General features: G+C 34.9%; 2 protein-coding genes across 3 annotated transcripts; both read left to right on the top strand.

Annotated features, from left to right (window-relative positions):
* The first annotated feature begins 7517 nt into the window (after positions 1–7517).
* Positions 7518–11085, top strand: LOC18610656 (catalase isozyme 2). Its single transcript, XM_007046458.3, has 8 exons — positions 7518–7664; positions 8111–8207; positions 8688–8965; positions 9055–9831; positions 10087–10176; positions 10405–10472; positions 10573–10666; positions 10792–11085. Exons 1-8 carry the CDS (start codon positions 7650–7652, stop codon positions 10849–10851), a joined length of 1479 nt encoding a protein of 492 aa, XP_007046520.1. The 5' UTR covers positions 7518–7649; the 3' UTR covers positions 10852–11085.
* A 761-nt stretch (positions 11086–11846) lies between these two features.
* On the top strand, positions 11847–20109 carry ATSAC1B (Phosphoinositide phosphatase family protein). 2 transcript variants are annotated; one of them, XM_018122474.2, is made up of 22 exons: positions 11847–12114; positions 12212–12285; positions 12436–12601; positions 12715–12798; positions 13157–13284; positions 13370–13461; positions 13924–13981; positions 14206–14262; positions 14373–14406; positions 14539–14619; positions 15147–15253; positions 15886–15972; positions 16064–16141; positions 16391–16461; positions 16553–16651; positions 16828–16927; positions 17460–17568; positions 17696–17768; positions 17996–18089; positions 18567–18659; positions 19525–19591; positions 19674–20109. In XM_018122474.2, exons 3-22 carry the CDS (start codon positions 12454–12456, stop codon positions 19802–19804), a joined length of 1791 nt encoding a protein of 596 aa, XP_017977963.2. In that variant the 5' UTR covers positions 11847–12114; positions 12212–12285; positions 12436–12453; the 3' UTR covers positions 19805–20109. The 2 variants fall into 2 exon arrangements, with proteins under 2 accessions (XP_017977963.2, XP_017977956.2); XM_018122467.2 differs by lacking the exon at positions 12212–12285.
* Positions 20110–20169: the final 60 nt, after the last annotated feature.

Raw genomic sequence — 20169 nt, 5'->3', positions numbered from 1 at the left:
CATTAATGATAAAATCTTTAAACATAACAAATGAAATGAGGTATAGTTTTCAAAAAAAAAAAAAAAGGAATTTCAAAATGACAAAGGTAATCATATATGTCATTATAAGTTGCATAAAATATGAGATGACGATGATAATTATATATGCTACTGTATCATTTATGGTATAATTATACCAAATTAGTATCATAACTTCTAAAAATGTATGTATGTTCGAAGATAGATTAATGTCACTTTGCGTAATCAATCTACATCATATATATATCTAACCTTTTTTTTTTTTTTTGCTAAAAACGGATTCTAATTCTAAATTTTGATTTCTTTATATGCATAACTTTGTTTGTATAAATTTGTTTCTTCTCGAGTAAAAAATTAAGTATAAAAAACTAAAAAACATATATAGTTTTCAAAAATTATAATACATCAAATTATAAACATAATCTATTCAAGTTAATGACAAATAAATCATCTTTTTTCCGTACATATGTTGATGTGTATAAATATACACATTCGACACGATATTACTAAAATAGGGTAAATTGTTTTCGTCATGTACATGATTAAAAGTATTGTTTACTCCCTTGTTTAAGCATGCGATCAAGAATGTCAAATTTACATGCATTAGGAGAGAAAAAGTCAATGGTGATGATGCTATGATTTTACTGAATTTACATTCTTTCAAGGAAAGATTTTGACATCCATAACTTTAACGAATAACAAATAACGATCTTAACGAATAACGATCTTAACTAATAGCTTCTGATCATTAAAAAGATTTTATTATTTATTATAGACTTAATATGACATGATGGCGGTAATCATATATATTACTGTAAGGTTTACAGTACAATTATTATACCAAATTTATATGTTAAGTTTCAAAAGCTTATTTTTGTTTGACGTAAATTAATACTACTTTTTTTAAATAATCTACATCAACTATTTAACTAATTTTTTCTTAAAATGGGTTAAGTAATTAATTGATAAGCTTAGTATTTTGATTAAGTCAACCGTTAGTAATAAAAATTTATTTTACTCAAAATAAAAATATAAAAACTTAATTTAACAGAATAAAAGAATAATGACTTATTAAAATTAAAGCCTAATAAAAATAAGATCCAAGAAGCTTTCAACTATATCTAAAATGTTAAGGAGAAAACAACTCAAAGGCCCAATAAGCTTTCGCTGAGTCTAGCATACTATTGTTTTCTTGCAATTTAATGTACCAACAAGAAGAAATATTATTGCCGTGGTACTTAAATTTTTAAAGAAATTCATATATTTATCTTATTTTAATAATATCCTGTTCAAAATGTACATTTATACGTATACAAAAAGAAAAATATTTTTTTCGTCGTTGACTTGAATAGATTGTGTATTTAATTTGATGTACAATAATTTTTCAAAAGTATATATGTTATCTAGTTTTATACTTAATTATTTGCCCGAGTTAATTATATTGTTCAATGATATTTGTTTAAAGAAAAAAATTTATCAAAACAAAGTTACGTATATAAGGAAATAGAAAAATTATTAGTTAATTATTTAACCCCGTGTTAAGAAAAAAAGTTAGATACATACTTAATGTAGATTAAATAAGAAAAGTAACATTAATTTATCTTTGATCAAGTATAAGTTTCTGAAACTTAAGATACAAATTTTGTACAATAATTATATTGTAAACATTATAGTAATATATATGATTATCATTGTCATCTCATAAATTTCATGGAACTCATTTTGAGTTTATATTAAATGATAAAATCCTTTTGACGATCGAATGTTATTATAATTAACGTTATGATACCAATTTTTTTTTTTGAAAAAAAAATGAATTCAGTAAAATTATGACATGATTATGTTATCATGTCATATTATCATATTAAATCAACATGCTACATCATCATTTATTATAACATCTCAACATACCACGTCATCAATGTTATGCTATATAAAATTATTAATGGTATTTTGATTAAGTCAATAATTAGTCACAATAACTTATTTTACTTAAAATAAAAATACAAGAGTTTATTTAATTCAAAATAAAAGTAAAACTGCTTGATTGAATGAAATTAAAGAATAATAATTTATTTAAAATTTTTTAAATAATTTAAAAACTTTAGATATATATATATATATATATGTATATTATACCTTAAAGAAGTTATCAAAATCAAGTTACGTATATAAGGAAATCAAAATCTAGAAAAAAAGTGATCAATTTATTGTTTGACTTAGTTTATATTAAGAAAAAAAAAAAGATATATGTTCAAGTATAAGTTTTCGAAACTTATGATACAAGTTTAGTATAATAATTATATTGTAAATATTATAATAATATATAATTACCGCCGTCATCTCATATTGAATCTACATTAAATGATAAAATCTTTTTAATGATCAGACGTTATTAGTTGAGGTTATCATACCATAACGTAAATCCGGTAAAATCATGGCATCATCACCATTCCATTTAGCTTTTCTCCCCTAATGCATGCAAATCTCAACATTCTTGTTCACATGCTTTGATTAAGTCAATAATTAGTCATAATAACTTATTTTACTTAAAATAAAAATACAAGAGTTTATTTAATTCAAAATAAAAGTAAAACTGCTTGATTGAACGGAATTAAAGAATAATAATTTATTTAAAATTTTTTAAATAATTTAAAAACTTTATATATATATATATATATATGTATATTATACCTTAAAGAAGTTATCAAAATCAAGTTACGTATATGAGGAAATCAAAATCTAGAAAAAAAAGTGATCAATTTATTGTTTGACTTAGTTTATATTAAGAAAAAAAGAAGATATATGTTCAAGTATAAGTTTTCGAAACTTATGATACAAGTTTAGTATAATAATTATATTGTAAATATTATAATAATATATAATTACCGCCGTCATCGCATATTGAATCTACATTAAATGATAAAATCTTTTTGATGATCAGACGTTATTAGTTAAGATCGTTATTAGTTGAGGTTATCATACCATAACGTAAATCCGGTAAAATCATGGCATCATCACCATTCCATTTAGCTTTTCTCCCCTAATGCATGCAAATCTCAACATTCTTGTTCACATGCTTAAACAAGTGAGCAAATAATATTTTTAGTCATGTACATGACAAAAATAATATCCAATAAACATATATACTCTAGTTTAATGATATCCTATCCAGTGTATACATTTATACATATATACGGAAAGAGAAAGACCTATTTGTTATTAATTTGAATAGATTATATTTTTGATTTGATGTATTATAATTTTTGAAAACCATATATTTTATCTAGTTTTATACTTAATTTTTCACTCGATCTCAATTGTTGTATAGAGAGACGAAAAAAATCCATCAAAAACAAGTTACACATATAAGAAAATAAAAATTTAGAATCACATCTTGTTGTAAGGGAAAAAAGTTAGATATACATCATATAGATTGATTAAGAAAAGTAACATTAATTTATCTCCAAAACATATACAAATTTTCAGAAATTAAGATACAAATTTGATATAATAATTATATTGTAAATGATCTATATAGTAGTATATATAATCACCGTCGAAGTTATCTCATATTTTGAAACTCGAACTTTTCCTAAACTCATTGAATGTACATTAATTAAGTGATAAAATGCTTTTTAGTGGTATGAGGCTGTTAGTCAAGGGTCATGATAACAAAATCCTTGCTTGAAAGGAAGTAAATCCAGTAAAATCATAAACAGCATCATCACTATTGAGCTTTCGTTCTCCCAATGCATTGTACATATGAGCTTTGTAACAAACTTTTCCCTGTGTTCATTGTGAAATCCCCTTGCCTTACTTGGCACCGTGGGCATTAAATGCATGTAAATGCCTCTGGATGATATACATTATGCATGCAGAGTGGCAAGGGAGTTTTTACTTTTTTCCGGATAGACTCTCCATTAAAGCAACTTATATACATGGAAAGGTGAGAAAGGTTTGATATCTGCCTGCTGAATTTTGAAATACCGCATCCTGTCCAAATGCTTCATATTCCCTTGGCCAAGAAAATATATGGCAACAGCTAGCTCATCAGTGTTTTATAATATAAAGAAAATCTGCCAAAAATGCTTAGTGAGCTTAACCTCATCCGGGGCCAACTTGTCATTCCATAGTCATCAAACGCCATATTGTAACGTTTAGTTTTGCGTCTGCAAGAAACGGGAAGAAACTCCACGAGACCTCAGCTTTTGATATGTGAAAAGGGCTACGTGTACGGTTCAAGATGAACAGTCACACCTCTACTCGAGTGTAGAAGAATTAACAGCCAGCGCATTTCCAAACCTTTATATAAATGCACCACAGGGCTTACTCTTCCTACACCCAGTGGTTTGCCAGAAAGAGCGAAACATTTCATTTCTCTTTCAAAGTTAGCATGACCAAACCCACAGGAACCACCCAAGAGGAATTCTCCGCAGAGGAGGAGGAGCAGCAAGAATCGTCTGAGGAGGTAGACAGCCTTCAAGTGGCGCAGGGTGCCCGAGAGAGGAGTGCAGGGCAGATCAATGAGACCTACGTGACTCAATCCGAGAAAGGTGATGACGGAGACAATGTGAAGATTCAGGGTGGTGGTGATCAACACCCAATGGGCCAGAGTGAAACCGAGAGTTGTGATGAGACGGAGGGAAGTAAACGAGACGATGTGAAGGGCCAGGGCGGTGATGATCAGGATCAGGGTGGTGCTGGGGCGAGTAGATTTTTACTTATTGGCCAAAAAAGAGGAAGAGCCGGTGATCCTACTCATGTTGCCTCCAGCAGTGAGTTGAAACCAAGGAAGAAAGGGGAACTGGAACTTCCCGGTTGCCCCCCTATGTGTTACGTATGCCAAAAAACTTTTCCAACGTGGAGGGGAGTGTTTGGACATCTCAGATCCCACAACAGGCAGACCCCTGGGGCATTCCCCCCACCAACATTTACTCCCGTGGGCTCTCCGGAAGGGAAAAATGGTGACAACCCCTTGACGCATGAACTGGCCCCCATGATGTTGAACTTGGCTCGTGAAACCCTGGGAAAGATGCATCAAGATCATCTGTCAAGGAGTGCTACTGTTTCAGCAGGGGGTGCTTCTTCGTCAATGAGAATCTTTGGCATGGATCTCAGTGAGTCTAGAAATAGAACTACTCCTTTCCTGTTTGATCTAAATGAGCCAGCACCAGAGGAAGAGGATGATGCTGATGATGGCAAAAATTAATGCATGATTCCTAGTACATCTCGTGGTGCGTTGCAAAAGAAAATAAAGTAGTGATTGTCTTCACAATCTATACTAAGGATTATGTTATTGTTGCAGGTGATTGTTGTTGTTGTTTTTTACTTTAAACTTTAAGTATTGTGTTAAGATTCCATAAGGTACAAAATCAAGTCCTCCTATCGTGTCTTAAGTATGAACTAATCATATGTATGTTATATAGTTTATCTTATTCTGTGACAATATTGTTCTTCTTTTTCTCCTTGTTAATGCATCTAGGAGAGAATTTTTTCCCGTATGGATCTGGTTATGTCTTTATCGTAGATATTCTCAAAGTCGCTATCCTTGTTCTGGCAATCTCTATGATTGCAGCCATAAGACTGTTGACTACCATGAGTGACTTGAAATGAAATTAATAAGACAGCATCCAAACATCATTTCCAGTGATAACAAACTGGAAAACTAATGTAAATTTACTAAGAAATCAAAGCCGAAGATTTATCCCACAGAATCTATTTCGGAATAAAAATGAAAATTTTGATAACAAATCCGAAAGCCATATATGTATATATGTGTTTGTGTGTTTTGGATTTGTCGTCTAGAAGAGTCTACAAATCACTTTTTGAGGCCCCAAAGATCTGTCGTTTAGGTTGACGAGGGCTTGCTGAAAGTTACATGCTCGATGATTCATTGATTCTATTACCCTTACACTTCTCATTGTTCCACTTTGCATTTAGCTGTAGGCCATATTCATTCAAAAATGAGATAAGAATTTATTAACTTATCCTTCTTGCTCTGTGATTGTATGAGTTTCAAAAGGAAGAATCATTTTGTTTTAACCTGGAAATTTGAGAAGGAAGAGAAGGATCATTATGCTTGCTGCTATGATGATTGCTTTTGAGTTGATGAGCTGATTTAGGTGGAAGTTTGGGAAGGAATGTCAGGCTAAAGCGATCATCTGGGCTGATGAGTGGTAATGCTTCTTGTTTGAACTGGGAGAAATTATGAGTTTACTGGGGTATATGAACTGCTTTGTTGGGACTTATATAGTTTCTAAAGGATTGATGCTGTGAATTTATTCCGGTTACAGAATCATGATTATATTTTAGATGTTATAGGGTTAGGTGATATAACTATGTGTTTAGTATCACGGATCCTACATAAACAAGAGGAGTGTCTTGATTATATAAGTAACAACTGATGTGAGACCCCGTGAGAAATATCAGGGTCCAAGTAGACCTGGTTTGTGTTAGTGATACTGCAGTGGTTTAGGTGCTGTTAGGCGTTACCCTCAGGCTGTTGAAGGGTGCTATGTTCATTATCTACTGTTAAGGAGTAATACTCCTTTAAGTGTAATGCTTATAACTTATTAGTAAAAAGGTTGGCTTATTTATAAAAAAAAAAAAAAAAAAATATATATATATATATATATATATATATAATCAAAAGAATGGCAAAATACATCAGATAAAAAGAGAATTATCATTGCTTTGTTTCAGGCCATGCAACTCAAGTGTTGTGCTGCATGGGCTTCAACTGGTACTTTGGTTGCAAAAGCTTTCGAGTAGTTTTTATTAAAATGGCAGAAGGATATATATATGAAGGAAAAGACAAGAAACCCCACCAAACCAGTGACCAGAGGGCTGCGTTTGAATCAATAATATAATGTTTAAAATGGACCAGCAAAGGCAAGAGGCATTCGAAGGAAGCCTGCGGCTCTACCACAATTATTCCATTCCACCCTTTGGCGAGTGTCCTTGGTCAGCCAGAAATGGGCATGTGCAAAAACGGGGAGGATGGGGTTTTTGCTCACCACTGGATCTATTGGTTCTGCTTCTCCTCAACTTTTTGGTTAAACACCAAAATACTAGTAGTATCCAAATCCAAAACTCACTTTTCAAGGAACCTCAACTCATTTTCTGCCACCGGTGAGCAGAGGGTTTGCAAAGCCACAAAAACAGGATAAGGAGGGGGGTCTTGAAGCTGAATCCCTGACGTCCTCACATTTTGTTTTTCTAACTTATCCTTAATCACATTATTACTTAATTTCCATTGTTTTGTTCTCATCTCAACCCATGCATCCACATGGATTCCAACTATACCAACACATTAAAAATTCATTGCGTGCACATCTGCACATGACTTAATAATCTATTAAAATTCATTTAATTGACTCTGCTGTTCAATTACCATACATTTGTTTAAACTTCACGATTTCTGCTGCAGATTAACTGTATATATCGTAATCAAATTAGCATAAATTTTACCTGGAAAAGAAACTACTGCTTGAATAAGTTATTAGTATAAAACTCCACAATTTCATTTTTGCCAATTAGAGTGGCAAGGGGATATATAAATCAGAACAGAAACATAGAGCTCCCATCACTCTTGGCTCTCCTATCCAGATTACCTTCTCTCTCTTATCATGGACCCTTACAAGGTACCGAGCACCAAGTGTTTATTTTTTTTTTTTAAGCTTCAATTTCTACTCCAGTTTCATTTATTTGGGTTGTTTACATCAACTCAGCCAGAAGCAAAAGTAGTGCTTCTTGATTGCTGGATTTGGTCATCGTTTGTTTTGGTGTGATCTTTTGATTGTTTACTAGTAAACTTTATAAAAGTATGTTAATGGTTGAAACTCTATATTAAATTCAGAAAGATATCTCACTTGCTGTAAGGAATGAATAACTCAGCCGCATGAATTTTGAGTGACTTACATGTATTCTTTCCTCTAGTTCTGGTTTTCAGCTCTTTCAGAGTTTTGGTCGTCCAACTCTTATATTCTCTTCTGATAAAATTAACACCACCATTTATATTGTAGAATCTTCAATTAGTCTGCCTGCATCTGCTTATTTTTCTTCTTATTCGAGCTGTTTTTTAATGCAGTATCGTCCCTCAAGTGCCTTTAATTCTCCATTCTGGACCACCAATTCTGGGGCTCCAGTTTATAACAACAACTCATCACTCAGTGTCGGGGCAAGAGGTAATCATATAATTCTCGGTGTGCCTATATCACGTTCATTCATGGTAGCATTTTCCCAGATGATGGAGTTCCTAATCATCAACTACTAATTCTTTTGGTCAATTTGGATGCCCTTCTCATACTACTTTTAACCTTTGTTAAGGTTTTGATTTGTCAATATTCCCTTTCAAGGTTGATTATTAACATCAATTGATTTGAACCATGTTTCATATGAGTCAATGCTTCTTGAATAGTTGAATACAGTCCCAGATTTCAAAGACCAGACTTTTTTTTGCTTCGTTATTGAGCAAGGGGAAAGCTAAAAGCATCAGAATTTAGTGCATTGAAATCTGAAATTGTTTTGATAAATTTTGACATATGAAATGAATTTGAAGAAGAACACTTTTGACATGGGATTGGAAAGGGCTAGCCCCCGGCCAATTGGCCAACTAAAGAAAAACATGAAATAAAATCAGACAGTGATGAACACTTTTTTGACAGGTCCAATTCTCCTCGAGGATTATCATTTGGTGGAAAAGCTTGCTAACTTCGATAGAGAACGCATTCCAGAACGTGTTGTTCATGCTAGAGGAGCTAGTGCCAAAGGGTTCTTTGAGGTCACTCATGATATATCTCATCTCACCTGTGCTGATTTCCTTCGGGCACCTGGAGTTCAGACCCCTGTCATTGTTAGATTTTCCACTGTTATTCATGAACGTGGTAGTCCTGAAACTTTGAGAGACCCTCGGGGTTTTGCTGTGAAATTTTACACTCGAGAGGTAACAACATTTGCTTGAACATCTAAAATTCCCTAGCTTTCAGGTGGTAATTTCACTGTTTGCTCTTTTTGATTCCTTGCTCGAACCAGGGTAACTTCGATCTAGTGGGGAACAATTTCCCTGTCTTTTTCATCCGTGACGGAATGAAGTTCCCTGATATGGTCCATGCACTCAAACCGAACCCAAAGTCCCACATTCAGGAAAACTGGAGGATTCTGGACTTCTTTTCGCACCACCCAGAAAGCTTGCACATGTTCACCTTCCTCTTTGATGATGTGGGTGTTCCACAGGATTACAGGCACATGGATGGCTCTGGTGTTCACACCTACACTCTAATCAATAAGGCTGGGAAGGCACAGTACGTGAAATTCCACTGGAGACCAACTTGTGGGGTGAAATGTCTGTTGGACGATGAGGCCATAAGAGTTGGTGGATCCAATCACAGTCATGCCACACAAGATCTCTATGACTCAATTGCAGCTGGAAACTACCCTGAGTGGAAGCTCTTCATTCAGACAATGGATCCTGCTCACGAGGACAGGTTTGATTTTGACCCACTTGATGTAACCAAGACCTGGCCAGAGGACATCTTCCCATTGCAGCCAGTGGGTCGCTTGGTGTTAAACAAGAACATTGATAACTTCTTTGCGGAGAACGAGCAGTTAGCCTTCTGCCCTTCCATCATTGTCCCGGGTCTCTATTATTCAGATGATAAGCTGCTCCAAACTAGAATCTTCTCCTATTCCGACACTCAGAGGCACCGTCTTGGACCGAATTATCTGCAGCTTCCAGCAAATGCTCCTAAATGTGCTCATCACAATAATCACCATGAGGGTTTTATGAATTTCATGCATAGGGACGAGGAGGTATCATCTCTCTTTCATTCTCTGATGCACATAGGCATGCATGCAGATGCGCATGCTCCTAGCATATATAGAAATACATGCATACATCTTAACTCTTACGTTAGCCATTAACAAAGGAAAATACGAAAGAAAACTTAGGCAAACATTCTGTCATCTACCCTTAGTTATACAAAGATCTTATTAACTGAATCCCCTGCAATACCCTTGATATTACTGTTGAATTATTGTTTGATCTCTGATGAATGTTTTTTTCAGGTGAACTACTTCCCTTCGAGGTTTGATCCTGTGCGCCATGCTGAGAAGTACCCTATTCCTACTGCCATTTGCAGCGGCAAGAGAGAAAAGGTTTTTCACCCCTTGCATTTTATTTCAACGTTTAATTGTGAAAGCCTGAGTGGAACTTGAATCTGGTGCCAACTTAGACAATGATTTGATTTCTAGTTCCAAGACGTGGTCCCAATGTCTGAAAATCTTGATTTTGAGACAAACTGTTTAATTTGTTTGGCGAATCAGAATGAGAGTGTTTTCTGTCAGTGCCGATATCTGTTTATGACTTCTTAACTACTGTCACAGTGCATTATCGACAAGGAGAACAACTTTCAGCAGCCTGGGGAGAGATACCGCTCCTTTGCACCTGACAGGTATCTTGTCTGTATTTTCTTTTTCTTGTTGGAGGTATAAGATATTGCTTCATTCTTTACACATTTATTTACATAATTCCTTTTTGGTTGTCTGTCTCAGGCAAGAACGCTTTATTTACCGCTGGGTTGATGCCTTGTCTGATCCAAGGGTCACATATGAGATCCGCAGCATTTGGATCTCATACTGGTCTAAGGTAGGATTCTCAATCTTGGAAAGATGACACTTTTCAGCGATTTTTCATTTTTGTCACTCACGTTCTACTTGGTATGATAAGCTTGTGGTTGCCGCTAGTAATGTAATTGTCTCGTGTGGCTACAGGCCGACAAATCTTTGGGTCAGAAGCTTGCATCTCGCCTCAGCGTCAGACCAAGCATTTGATGATGGAGCAGTACCATGGTTTTTAAGATGAAGCCAGGGAAACTGTTTCCTTGTGCCGAGAGGAAGTCGAGAAGCATATGAAAGCAGTGAATTCACAATGGAATAAGCAATTCTATGACAAGAATCTCTGTAATAACTAATACAATGTATTATATGGTTTTGTTGTATGCAAGTTTTACAGGATTCAGATCTTATTGGTCACAGCTAATTTACTGCCAATATTTTGCTCTTTCACTTTTTCTGTATTAGCAGTTAAGCACCACTTGCAAGGCCAGCAGCTGCTACCAAGCATCTCAAAAATAAAAAATTCAGAACCTTTATGTCAAATTTCCCCTTCAATTTTACATAATTCAATTATGAGGATAAAGGTCTCCCTGTTCTTTCCTGATTTATGTTGCAAACCCACATTAAATGTCATGCAAAGATTTTAATTTTTCTTTAGATTCAAAGACATACCCTATCATCTGCTTGCACTGGAGCTTTGCTGTCTGTGGGCCATGGCTCTCGCGTTTAACACCTTTCCTCTTACAGCTAATGATGTGGTTCTGTTCTAATAGTCCCATGGGTTGTCTTTAAGTGTTTATTTTAAAAATTGGAACAGTCTGCTAAAATCTTGCCAGGATTGTCAAAGGTTTCTTCAGACTTGAAGAAGATATAAAACCGTAGCACAACTTTTTTTAAAGTTTTGAACTTTGAAGATGGAATGGTGCCAAGCATGTTAACTTCACTCATTTAGAACCAAAATCCAACAAAATTGCGATTAAAATGGAAAAAAGATGTAGCATTTAGAAACCTAAGACATCAAGCTAGTCGTAAATGCACGAAACAAACTTTGTTTGATGATGGAATGGAAGGATAGAATGTTGGCATTTGACCGTGTCATTGGTGAGTAGTGAACGAAATCCACGTCGGCAGAGTCAGTTGATGTAAACCAGGGACATGGGCAAAGTCGTCCGGCTATCTTTTATTGGCCAAAGACTGTTAAAAAGAGAAAATTCCGCCCAAAATCCTACGTAGAACAGAACAGAACAAGCCACACACAAGCGTTCATTCAAACAACGTTGATCACCCAGGCTTCCGCTTGCCTCTCGTTATCGCTTCTTACTCTTTGCAAGACACGCTACTCTTCAAAAAGGGTGTCTTTCCTTTTAGCTACTTTCGACCCCAAAACAAAGCGGCCACCAATACCTTCTTTCTTGCCTAGTAAACTTGGATCTCACTGTCGACACGTACAAAATTTTGCCTTTTTCCATCTTTTACCAGGTACCCTCTTCATTTTCCTATCTCTTTCCTCTTTTTGGCTGCATACAAACTGCAATTATATTACTAGCGGTTTTTACTTTTCCGTTTTTCCCTTAAGCTTGATCCAACTCCACCTTCATAGATCATAATTGAGTCGAAAGGTTTACTCTTTTTTGCATCGGATTGATTTTTGTGAGTAAATTTTTAATTTGTGCTTACCGGAACTAATTTTCATTAGCTTTCCTCCTTTGGACAGAATCAGAGTTTGATTTGCTTAGTTTGCTGTCTTTGATGACTGAATATGAACGTTAATGGGGCTGTCCTTTTGTTATGATTTTGTAGTGAAATAGAATCCCAATAATGATGGAGAGGGCAGAGTCATGCCAAAAGCTATATACAAGAATGCGGTTATGGGAATTCCCTGATGAGTATGTGATCGAACCCACAGATGGCTCTTCTGCTTCCTCTCTGTCAATTAGTCGTGTTGATGCCTCAATAAAGCTCATTGGTAGGTTGCTTTATCTTGTTACTCATTTGCTATGCTTCTCTATTCAGTATTGGTCTTTAATTGGTAAAATGCTAGATGTTTTACTGGATGTATATGTCTGTTCTGTTCTCCAGATGGTGTTCCAGAATGCAGCTCTGTCCGTGTTCCTAAGATTCAGACGATTTTTGGAGTAGTTGGAATGCTAAAGCTTGTTGCAGGTATGATAGTCTTCTACCCAATTTCTGATTATTTTTTATTATCCTTATTCTGTTGGTTAATTCAGACAAACGAATGTAGCTTCTGTTCATCATGGTACTTCTTGAAGGCAGCATCATAAAATCAAAAAACTTTAACATGGAATGTAATGCTATATGATTGACTAGCTTCATAAATGCCAGCAGAATTGAACAGTAAAACTATCTATAGTGCTTGATTAGATCAGTAGGGCATATGGATTTACAGGATCTATTGAGATGAAAATTGGTTTGCTTTTAATTTCTTATTTTGATTCTTTTCTCAGAATTAGCCATTTGGCTTCTTCAATCATTTTAATGGGTTAAATTTTCATGTGTTCAGGGTCATATTTAATTGTTATAGCAGAGCGTGAATGTGTTGGAACTTACTTGGGGCATCCTATCTTCAAAGTCATATCCTTGAAGGTTCTCCCCTGTGATCATTCTGTTAAAAACTCTCCTGCAGAACAGGTAAATTGGCTGTTTCGTCACTTTTTCTTCTAGCATGCGTGAGTTGATTGATTAACACAAGAAAATTTTATGCCGACTTTGGCAGAAAAAGGTGGAGAATGAATTTTATGGGCTGCTAAAAATTGCAGAGAGGACTTCTGGTCTGTATTTCTCTTATGACACCAATTTAACACTGAGGTGAACTGCTCTCTCAAGTTAGGCCTTGTATTTACGCATACTTAGTACATTATTCTTTTAAAAGAAGAAATACATATGTCAACCAAGAAAGGTTTACATATATATAATAGCCTCTTTTTAATTGACATCTTCTTACAACAAAGCTTTCATCCAAAGCGGTTTACTTAATGTCTCCACGCTACTAAATCAAGCCTTATATATGCACATGCAAATTACAAAGAATAAGTTTGTTATGTGGCTATCCTAGAAGAATATAGTCATCAATATCCTAAATTGCTAATGAAAGACAACAGTATATGATCAATCAACTTGCAAACTTCCAATATTTATCCAATAGGCATAGGCACTTTGGAATTATTAACAATTGTGTAATTTTGTTCATTTTTCAAGTCTTTTTTCTATATTTTCTTTAAATATTATATTTATGGTGAAAGAATTATTTTACAATTTGGTGCACAACAGTGCTCAGCGATTATATGATCTGGGAGATGAATCTAAATTGCTTCCTCTTTGGAGACAGGTAAATTGTTCATGTTTTGAGTCATGAATACATATATTGCTCCCTTGTTTTTCTATGTTATGACATTATTAGAGATGTGCCACTGTCTACAAACAGCTTTTTCTTTTATGGTAATCTTTATGAGGCAGTTTTTAATATTCATCAAAACTTCCATGTAATTCTTTATTGCCACTAAGTAACTAAGTGAAGAGGCCTTTCCTTATGTCATCAAATGATTGCCACAGGCAGAACCCAGATTTCTTTGGAACAATTATATGATGGAAGTACTTATAGACTACAAGGTGAGTCTTATTCCCAATTAGCTATCCAGTTCATGCACCACCTCCATCATTTACATTTCTACTTGGTAACTACTTTTAATTTTATTTTTCTTTGGGTCATGTGGCTGCAGCTTGATCCATATTTGCTTCCAGTTGTGCAAGGGAGTATCCTTTACGAAAATTTTAATTTCAGCATTTTGTGGCTTGAGAAACTCTTTTCCCATTTTTTAACGACTGCTTTATTGGTGTTGGCTTCTTTGTCTTTCTGTTTGAAGCATCTCCTTAACTTCTAATCAGGTTTTCATCACTTCCAAGCAGCCATTGGAAAAGAAATTGTTGATGTTACTCTGATTGCTAGGAGATGTACACGGAGAAATGGTACTCAAAGCTAGAAATGCCTCTTCAATATATTTTTAGCCTGGTTTATCTAGATGCTAACTATTGTTTCTTAAGAAATAAGGTTTTCCACTAAAATTTTTTTAGATTTCGTTTTGGTGGGAGGGACAGGGATTGATTTTTCAATGATGTGTAAAACAATGAAAATCTAGTATTATTACAAATTCTCCTTTCTATTATGCACAAATATAATCTTGTTTGCTGAATGCAAGATTTTCTCCCACTTGAAATGAAATCTTACTTTTCAAGAGAAAAAAATTTATGCACAAATATATAACTTTTGCAAGTTTGGTATCTTGCATGTATTGGTTAAATTTTCATCATTTGTATGAAGCATTATGTGGGCAAAATCATTCCACGCACATTGAGCTTGGAGGGGAAAAGGAAATGGAATTACCAAATAGACAGATAAATAATTTTTGAAAGCCATTGCATCTTAGTAATTCAAATATTTAGGGCCTTATACGGACATGCTAGTCTCATTGATTAGAATTTGCATCCTTTGAAAGGAACCCGAATGTGGAGAAGAGGAGCTGATCCTGATGGGTATGTTGCAAATTTTGTGGAAACAGAGCAAATTGTGCAGATGAATGGGTTTACTTCATCATTTGTTCAGGTAACAGTCACTGTTATTCTATTCTTTTTGTATAAAATGCAAATATATTATGAATTGTGGTCTCGTTTTCAGTCCTTACATTTAATAGAAGTACCAAGCACATATATATGGTCCTTAATGCTAAAGGAAAAGAGTACTAGTAAAAGTTCAGACTTGTTCCATATTCCCAGCCTTATATATTTGGAAGGCACTGTGGGATATTGAATATTATGATTAGTGTAACAGTGATGTAAGATGCTTACTGGATCTTACTTGAGAAATATTAACGCGTACAACACTAACATCCTGATGAAGGGGGATAGGAAAGAGGGGCCACCCAGGGGGGGTGGAGGGGTGTTGAGGTTACTTGAAAGAGGAACAACTGAGAAACATCAGTGACTTGAAAAGTTCAATGCATGAAAGTGGTTTTAAACAATATTATGGTGTGAAGTGAATACGAGTAGTCGAACAAAAGGCAAATGACCTAAAGAAACTGCATTTATGAATTCATGGAAGGCTTAAATAAGGGTGTATGCAAATATTTAGCATCCCTGTTATGAGATCCATATTTTTCATATTTTATGAGTTATTGACCAGATTGTTTTTCGAGCTTAAGTAGTTATTTTTCCTTTTCCTTATTTTGCCTCTTGCAGGTTCGGGGGTCAATACCATTTCTTTGGGAGCAAATTGTTGATTTGACTTATAAGCCTAAGTTTGAGATTGTGAGATCTGAAGAAGCTGTAAGTGTGTTCATCTATAGCCATCATCTCATTGTGTACTTGAATGCTTTCTGCCTTCACTAACTTTGCTGGTATACGACATGTTATGCAGCCCAGAGTAGCTGAGCGGCATTTTCTGGATCTAAGAAAAAAGTATGGATCTGTACTAGCTGTTGATCTTGTCAACAAGGTGAGCATTGGTTAAATATGATGGGCAGTATGCAATTATACTTTCTTATAGTAAGCAATACTCAAGTCCTCTTATGAAATGCATGGAGAGCACCTTTTGATAATATACAGACTTAATCCATGCAAACAATGAGTTGTTTACATATGCACAGAATGTGCATATGGACAGGTATAGGGTTGTGTAATGGATCTGAACAAGCACTTATTATTATTTCAAATGCTCAATCATGTGCACTTTATCTCTCACCAGCATGGAGGTGAGGGCCGCTTAAGTGAAAAGTTTACAAATGCAATGCAGCCCATAGTTGGTGACGGTTTAAGGTGAAGTTTCTGTTTATCTAAATCATTTTTGTTACTTTGTTTTTGGTTTTGAACGCGGTTATGTTTTATGCAAAGAACTGTGATCTTGCAGATATCTGCACTTTGATTTCCATAAGATCTGTGGGCATGTTCATTTTGAGCGCCTTTCCTTCCTCTATGATCAAATTGCAGATTTTCTTGAGAAAAATGGGTATGTTCTAGTAATTGCATTTTTCTGTGATGTACAATTTGATAATTGTTCCTAAAGTACTCTTGATTCCATTGCTTTTGCAAGGACAGGTTTTAAAGAACTGTTCCCTTAGTAGAAGTTTATAAGCAATGAAATATAGCTGCTAATGTTGGCTTCTCTTTGTCTGAAACTGATAGGTACCTCTTGTTGAATGAAAAGGGTGAGAAAATGAAGGAGCAACTTGGAGTTGTAAGAACCAATTGTATTGATTGCTTAGACCGAACAAATGTTACACAGGTAAGTTGACTTACATTGCAACATGCTTCTTGTCTTGGCTTTGTCTATAGTGGCACAATGAGTATGCAGCCGACATTTTTGTTTGGGGTAGCAAACTTGTGGTTGATGTTGCTTACCTGCTGTGACAATTTTAACTCCCCTGTTCTAACCTCAATAGATTACCTTCATTCACTGAAAGCTGTTCTTTCTGTATGGTTGTTACACCTTAGAGTAATACAAGAAATTTCAGAAGAGGTGTATTATGAAAGCTAACTATTGTAGTATACTAGATGAATGAATTTGACCTTGAAAGTTCCTCCACTCGCTAAATCAATGACTTGAAGTTTTGAATTTGATGTGTGAGGACTACATTTTTGCATCCATGTTGCTTATGTCGTTAAAGTTGCAATTTCCTCCCTCTCAGAGACAAAGGCACATACTTCCCTCTCTCAAGGAGAGGTGTGTGCACGCATGCATGTAGTTATCTGTAATTCTTGTTTGCCACACTTTTAGTGCTCTTCACTTCAGTAACCATGCTAACTTATGTCTGCAGAGCATGATAGGTAGGAAAATGTTGGAACTTCAGCTTAGGAGGATTGGTGTTTTTGCTGCTGAAGAAACCATTAGCTCACATGCAAATCTTGATGAAAGCTTTAAAATACGTGAGTATTTCCATTTTGCTTCAGAGGATGTTCATTCGTAACATATTGGTCTTCAGTCTGTTGTATATCAATTTTGATTTCCTAGCATGTTAACTAAAATTACTTTTAAATGTTTGCACATCTTCAGTGTGGGCTAATCATGGTGATGACATAAGCATACAATATTCTGGCACTCATGCACTCAAAGGAGATTTTGTCAGGTACATGTGTATCTTGATTTTACAAATGGAGAGTAAATTTATATATCTGGCTTATGATATTCTTAAGCTATTTTGGTGCATCTTGGTGCAAAAGCGGTGTGCTCAAATTTCTCTGCTACAATGTTCATTGCTATATCCATGATTGCATTAGAATACTGTCATTAATTTTAAATTACAATGGACCTAATTTTCAACTCTACTATGAATTTGTTCTTTTTGGATTGTAGATTTGGCCAGCGAACGGTTCAAGGGATCCTTAAAGATGGATATAATTCCCTTGTACGCTATTATTTGAATAACTTTCGTGATGGAACAAAACAGGTACAAGTACTTTGTTTCTTTTAAGTTATACTTGCAATAATTAGAAAATAGGTTAATATTTCAAACCTTTTGCACTTATTATCACCATTTTATGGTTGTGTGTTGTTTGGTGGGAATGAGGGTAGGTAAATCTAATGTTGTAGTTCTTCCGGTACCCTAATTACAATGTTAAAAGAAAATATCTTTTTTATGCATAAATGCCCATCAGGCAGGAACAATCTTTCACATCAAACTTTTGTTTCAGTAGTCTTACCATTAACATAGTTGTCATATTTCTGAAGAATCATCCATACTTTGACTGGTCAATTATTTATTGACTTGTAATTGAAGCAGTAGCTCTTTGCACACCTGATGTCCTGCCTTTTTTTTCTATAATAACTTTGTTAGACACCATTTATGAAAGGATGACCATCTCTTCTGTAATTGTTTTCAATATAGTTTTTGACATCCTCCATTTTTATGGTCATGTGCATGAAGGATGCGATTGATCTCCTGCAAGGACATTACATTGTCTCTGTCAGCCGGGATATGACACCTCCATCTCAAACAGGAGGCCTGGAGGCTATAGCTGTAAGTATAAATTGAACAATATTTGACTTTTAAGATTTCATGCTTCATCATGATGTTGCTAAAGCTCAATGCTCTACACTATTTCTTTATTTTTGAAGCAATTGCTGTCTTGTTTTCTAAGATTATACAAGCTTTAAAGTCAGGCTAGGTCCCTCAACAGAAAATTACAGTTTATTGTTCATTGATTTATCCTTGTCCAAGACAGTTTATCAACACTTTTGCTGCTGGTTTGAAGCCTGCAGAGAGAAAGAGCATTGCATTTGTACAAAGTGCAAAACCTTTTGTTGGAACTTTATAAATGTATATGTTAACTGAAAAATAACATGCAGCGACAATAAGTTGTTGGGATTACGGCTTGACTAGGCAGGGTTGGGAGCAAAAGGAATTCAGTTTTTAAAACATTTGTCTCGATGATTCACACTGGTACCATATTTCAAAGTGATTTTTGCAAGAATATTGCAGTTGACCTTTGCAATCCCAGTAGAATAGTAGCACTTTCTAGCCTTTTATTAATCTACACTTAATAAGGTGAATGTATTACTCTTATGTTACCTTCCTGGCTAAAATATTAAATAAGCTCTTGAGCTTTTCCACTTTACCTAAATTAGCCCCTATTTTTTAATTGTACCTAGATAAGCTCATATTCTATGATTTGTACCTAGATAGTCCCTTATATTGACAGAAAGATGAGATGTTTATCATGTGACCTTAATGGCTATTAGGCCCATGACATCTTTTGCAGACGTGGACACTGATGTGGCTTTTCTCACATAACGAGATTGGTTGGTCTTGATTAATGGCTATTAGGCCCATGACATCTTTTTAGCTGTTTTAGACCTTAAGCTCATATTTTCTCTTTATGCAGTCCTTTCCACTAGCTTTATGTTTGGTCTCGATAGGGTTGTTGTTCACAGCCATGTCACTGAGGCAAGGTGAGTTCACTTCTGCTTATGTTATCATCAAGTATAGGCACAAAACAGTCCTTGACATAAGCTTTATCTTCGTTCTCTGCAGCTCGATACGATCTTCGAAACTTAATTTTTTCAGTTTTTTGGGCAAGCATCAGTGTTGCCATTGCGGCTTTTGTGAGGGCTAACGGCAGGATTTTCTGCAATCGGCCTCGTTTGCACAAACCCCGGTGTTGATATTGCATTTTCGAGTGTGCTGGCAAATACAAACTTGTTCAACAGTTTTCCATGTTGCTGAGTCATACTTATTCTTTCGCACCAGTTTTTGAAGTTCATTTAGATTTACATTCATCTATTTCTCTCATCAACATAAACTACAGTATTCTTTCTTTTCTTTTCCCATTGTTTTTTTATAAATGTTATTGCACCTTGTGCCTTGTTTAATGCTGGAAGTGTACTATAGCAGTGGTTGCAACTAGAATCTCCTTCACCTTACCTACCATTGGTAACTTATGTTCAATTTAAATTATGATTTTAGAGTATGACTTCTTCTTCTTTTTTTATGTATTGACTGTAACCTGCGAATCTACCAGTGGTATTAT

Source organism: Theobroma cacao, chromosome 1 (genome assembly GCF_053813885.1).
Source record: "Theobroma cacao isolate CCN51 chromosome 1, ASM5381388v1, whole genome shotgun sequence".
NCBI classification, from domain to species: Eukaryota; Viridiplantae; Streptophyta; class Magnoliopsida; order Malvales; family Malvaceae; genus Theobroma; species Theobroma cacao.
Note: the sequence above shows the minus strand (reverse complement) of the source record. Positions and strands in the feature narration are given on the sequence as shown.

Bases quoted from the DNA above. Each gene is read 5' to 3' on its own strand.
- LOC18610656 (XM_007046458.3), top strand. The intron at 10,473-10,572 runs GTATCTTGTCTG...TGTCTGTCTCAG, and splicing joins CGCTCCTTTGCACCTGACAG to GCAAGAACGCTTTATTTACC. The intron at 10,667-10,791 runs GTAGGATTCTCA...GTGTGGCTACAG, and splicing joins GGATCTCATACTGGTCTAAG to GCCGACAAATCTTTGGGTCA.
- ATSAC1B (XM_018122467.2), top strand. From the start codon at position 12,454: ATGATGGAGAGGGCAGAGTCATGCCAAAAGCTATATACAAGAATGCGG. The intron at 16,462-16,552 runs GTGAAGTTTCTG...GTGATCTTGCAG, and splicing joins ATAGTTGGTGACGGTTTAAG to ATATCTGCACTTTGATTTCC. The intron at 16,652-16,827 runs GTATGTTCTAGT...TGAAACTGATAG, and splicing joins GATTTTCTTGAGAAAAATGG to GTACCTCTTGTTGAATGAAA.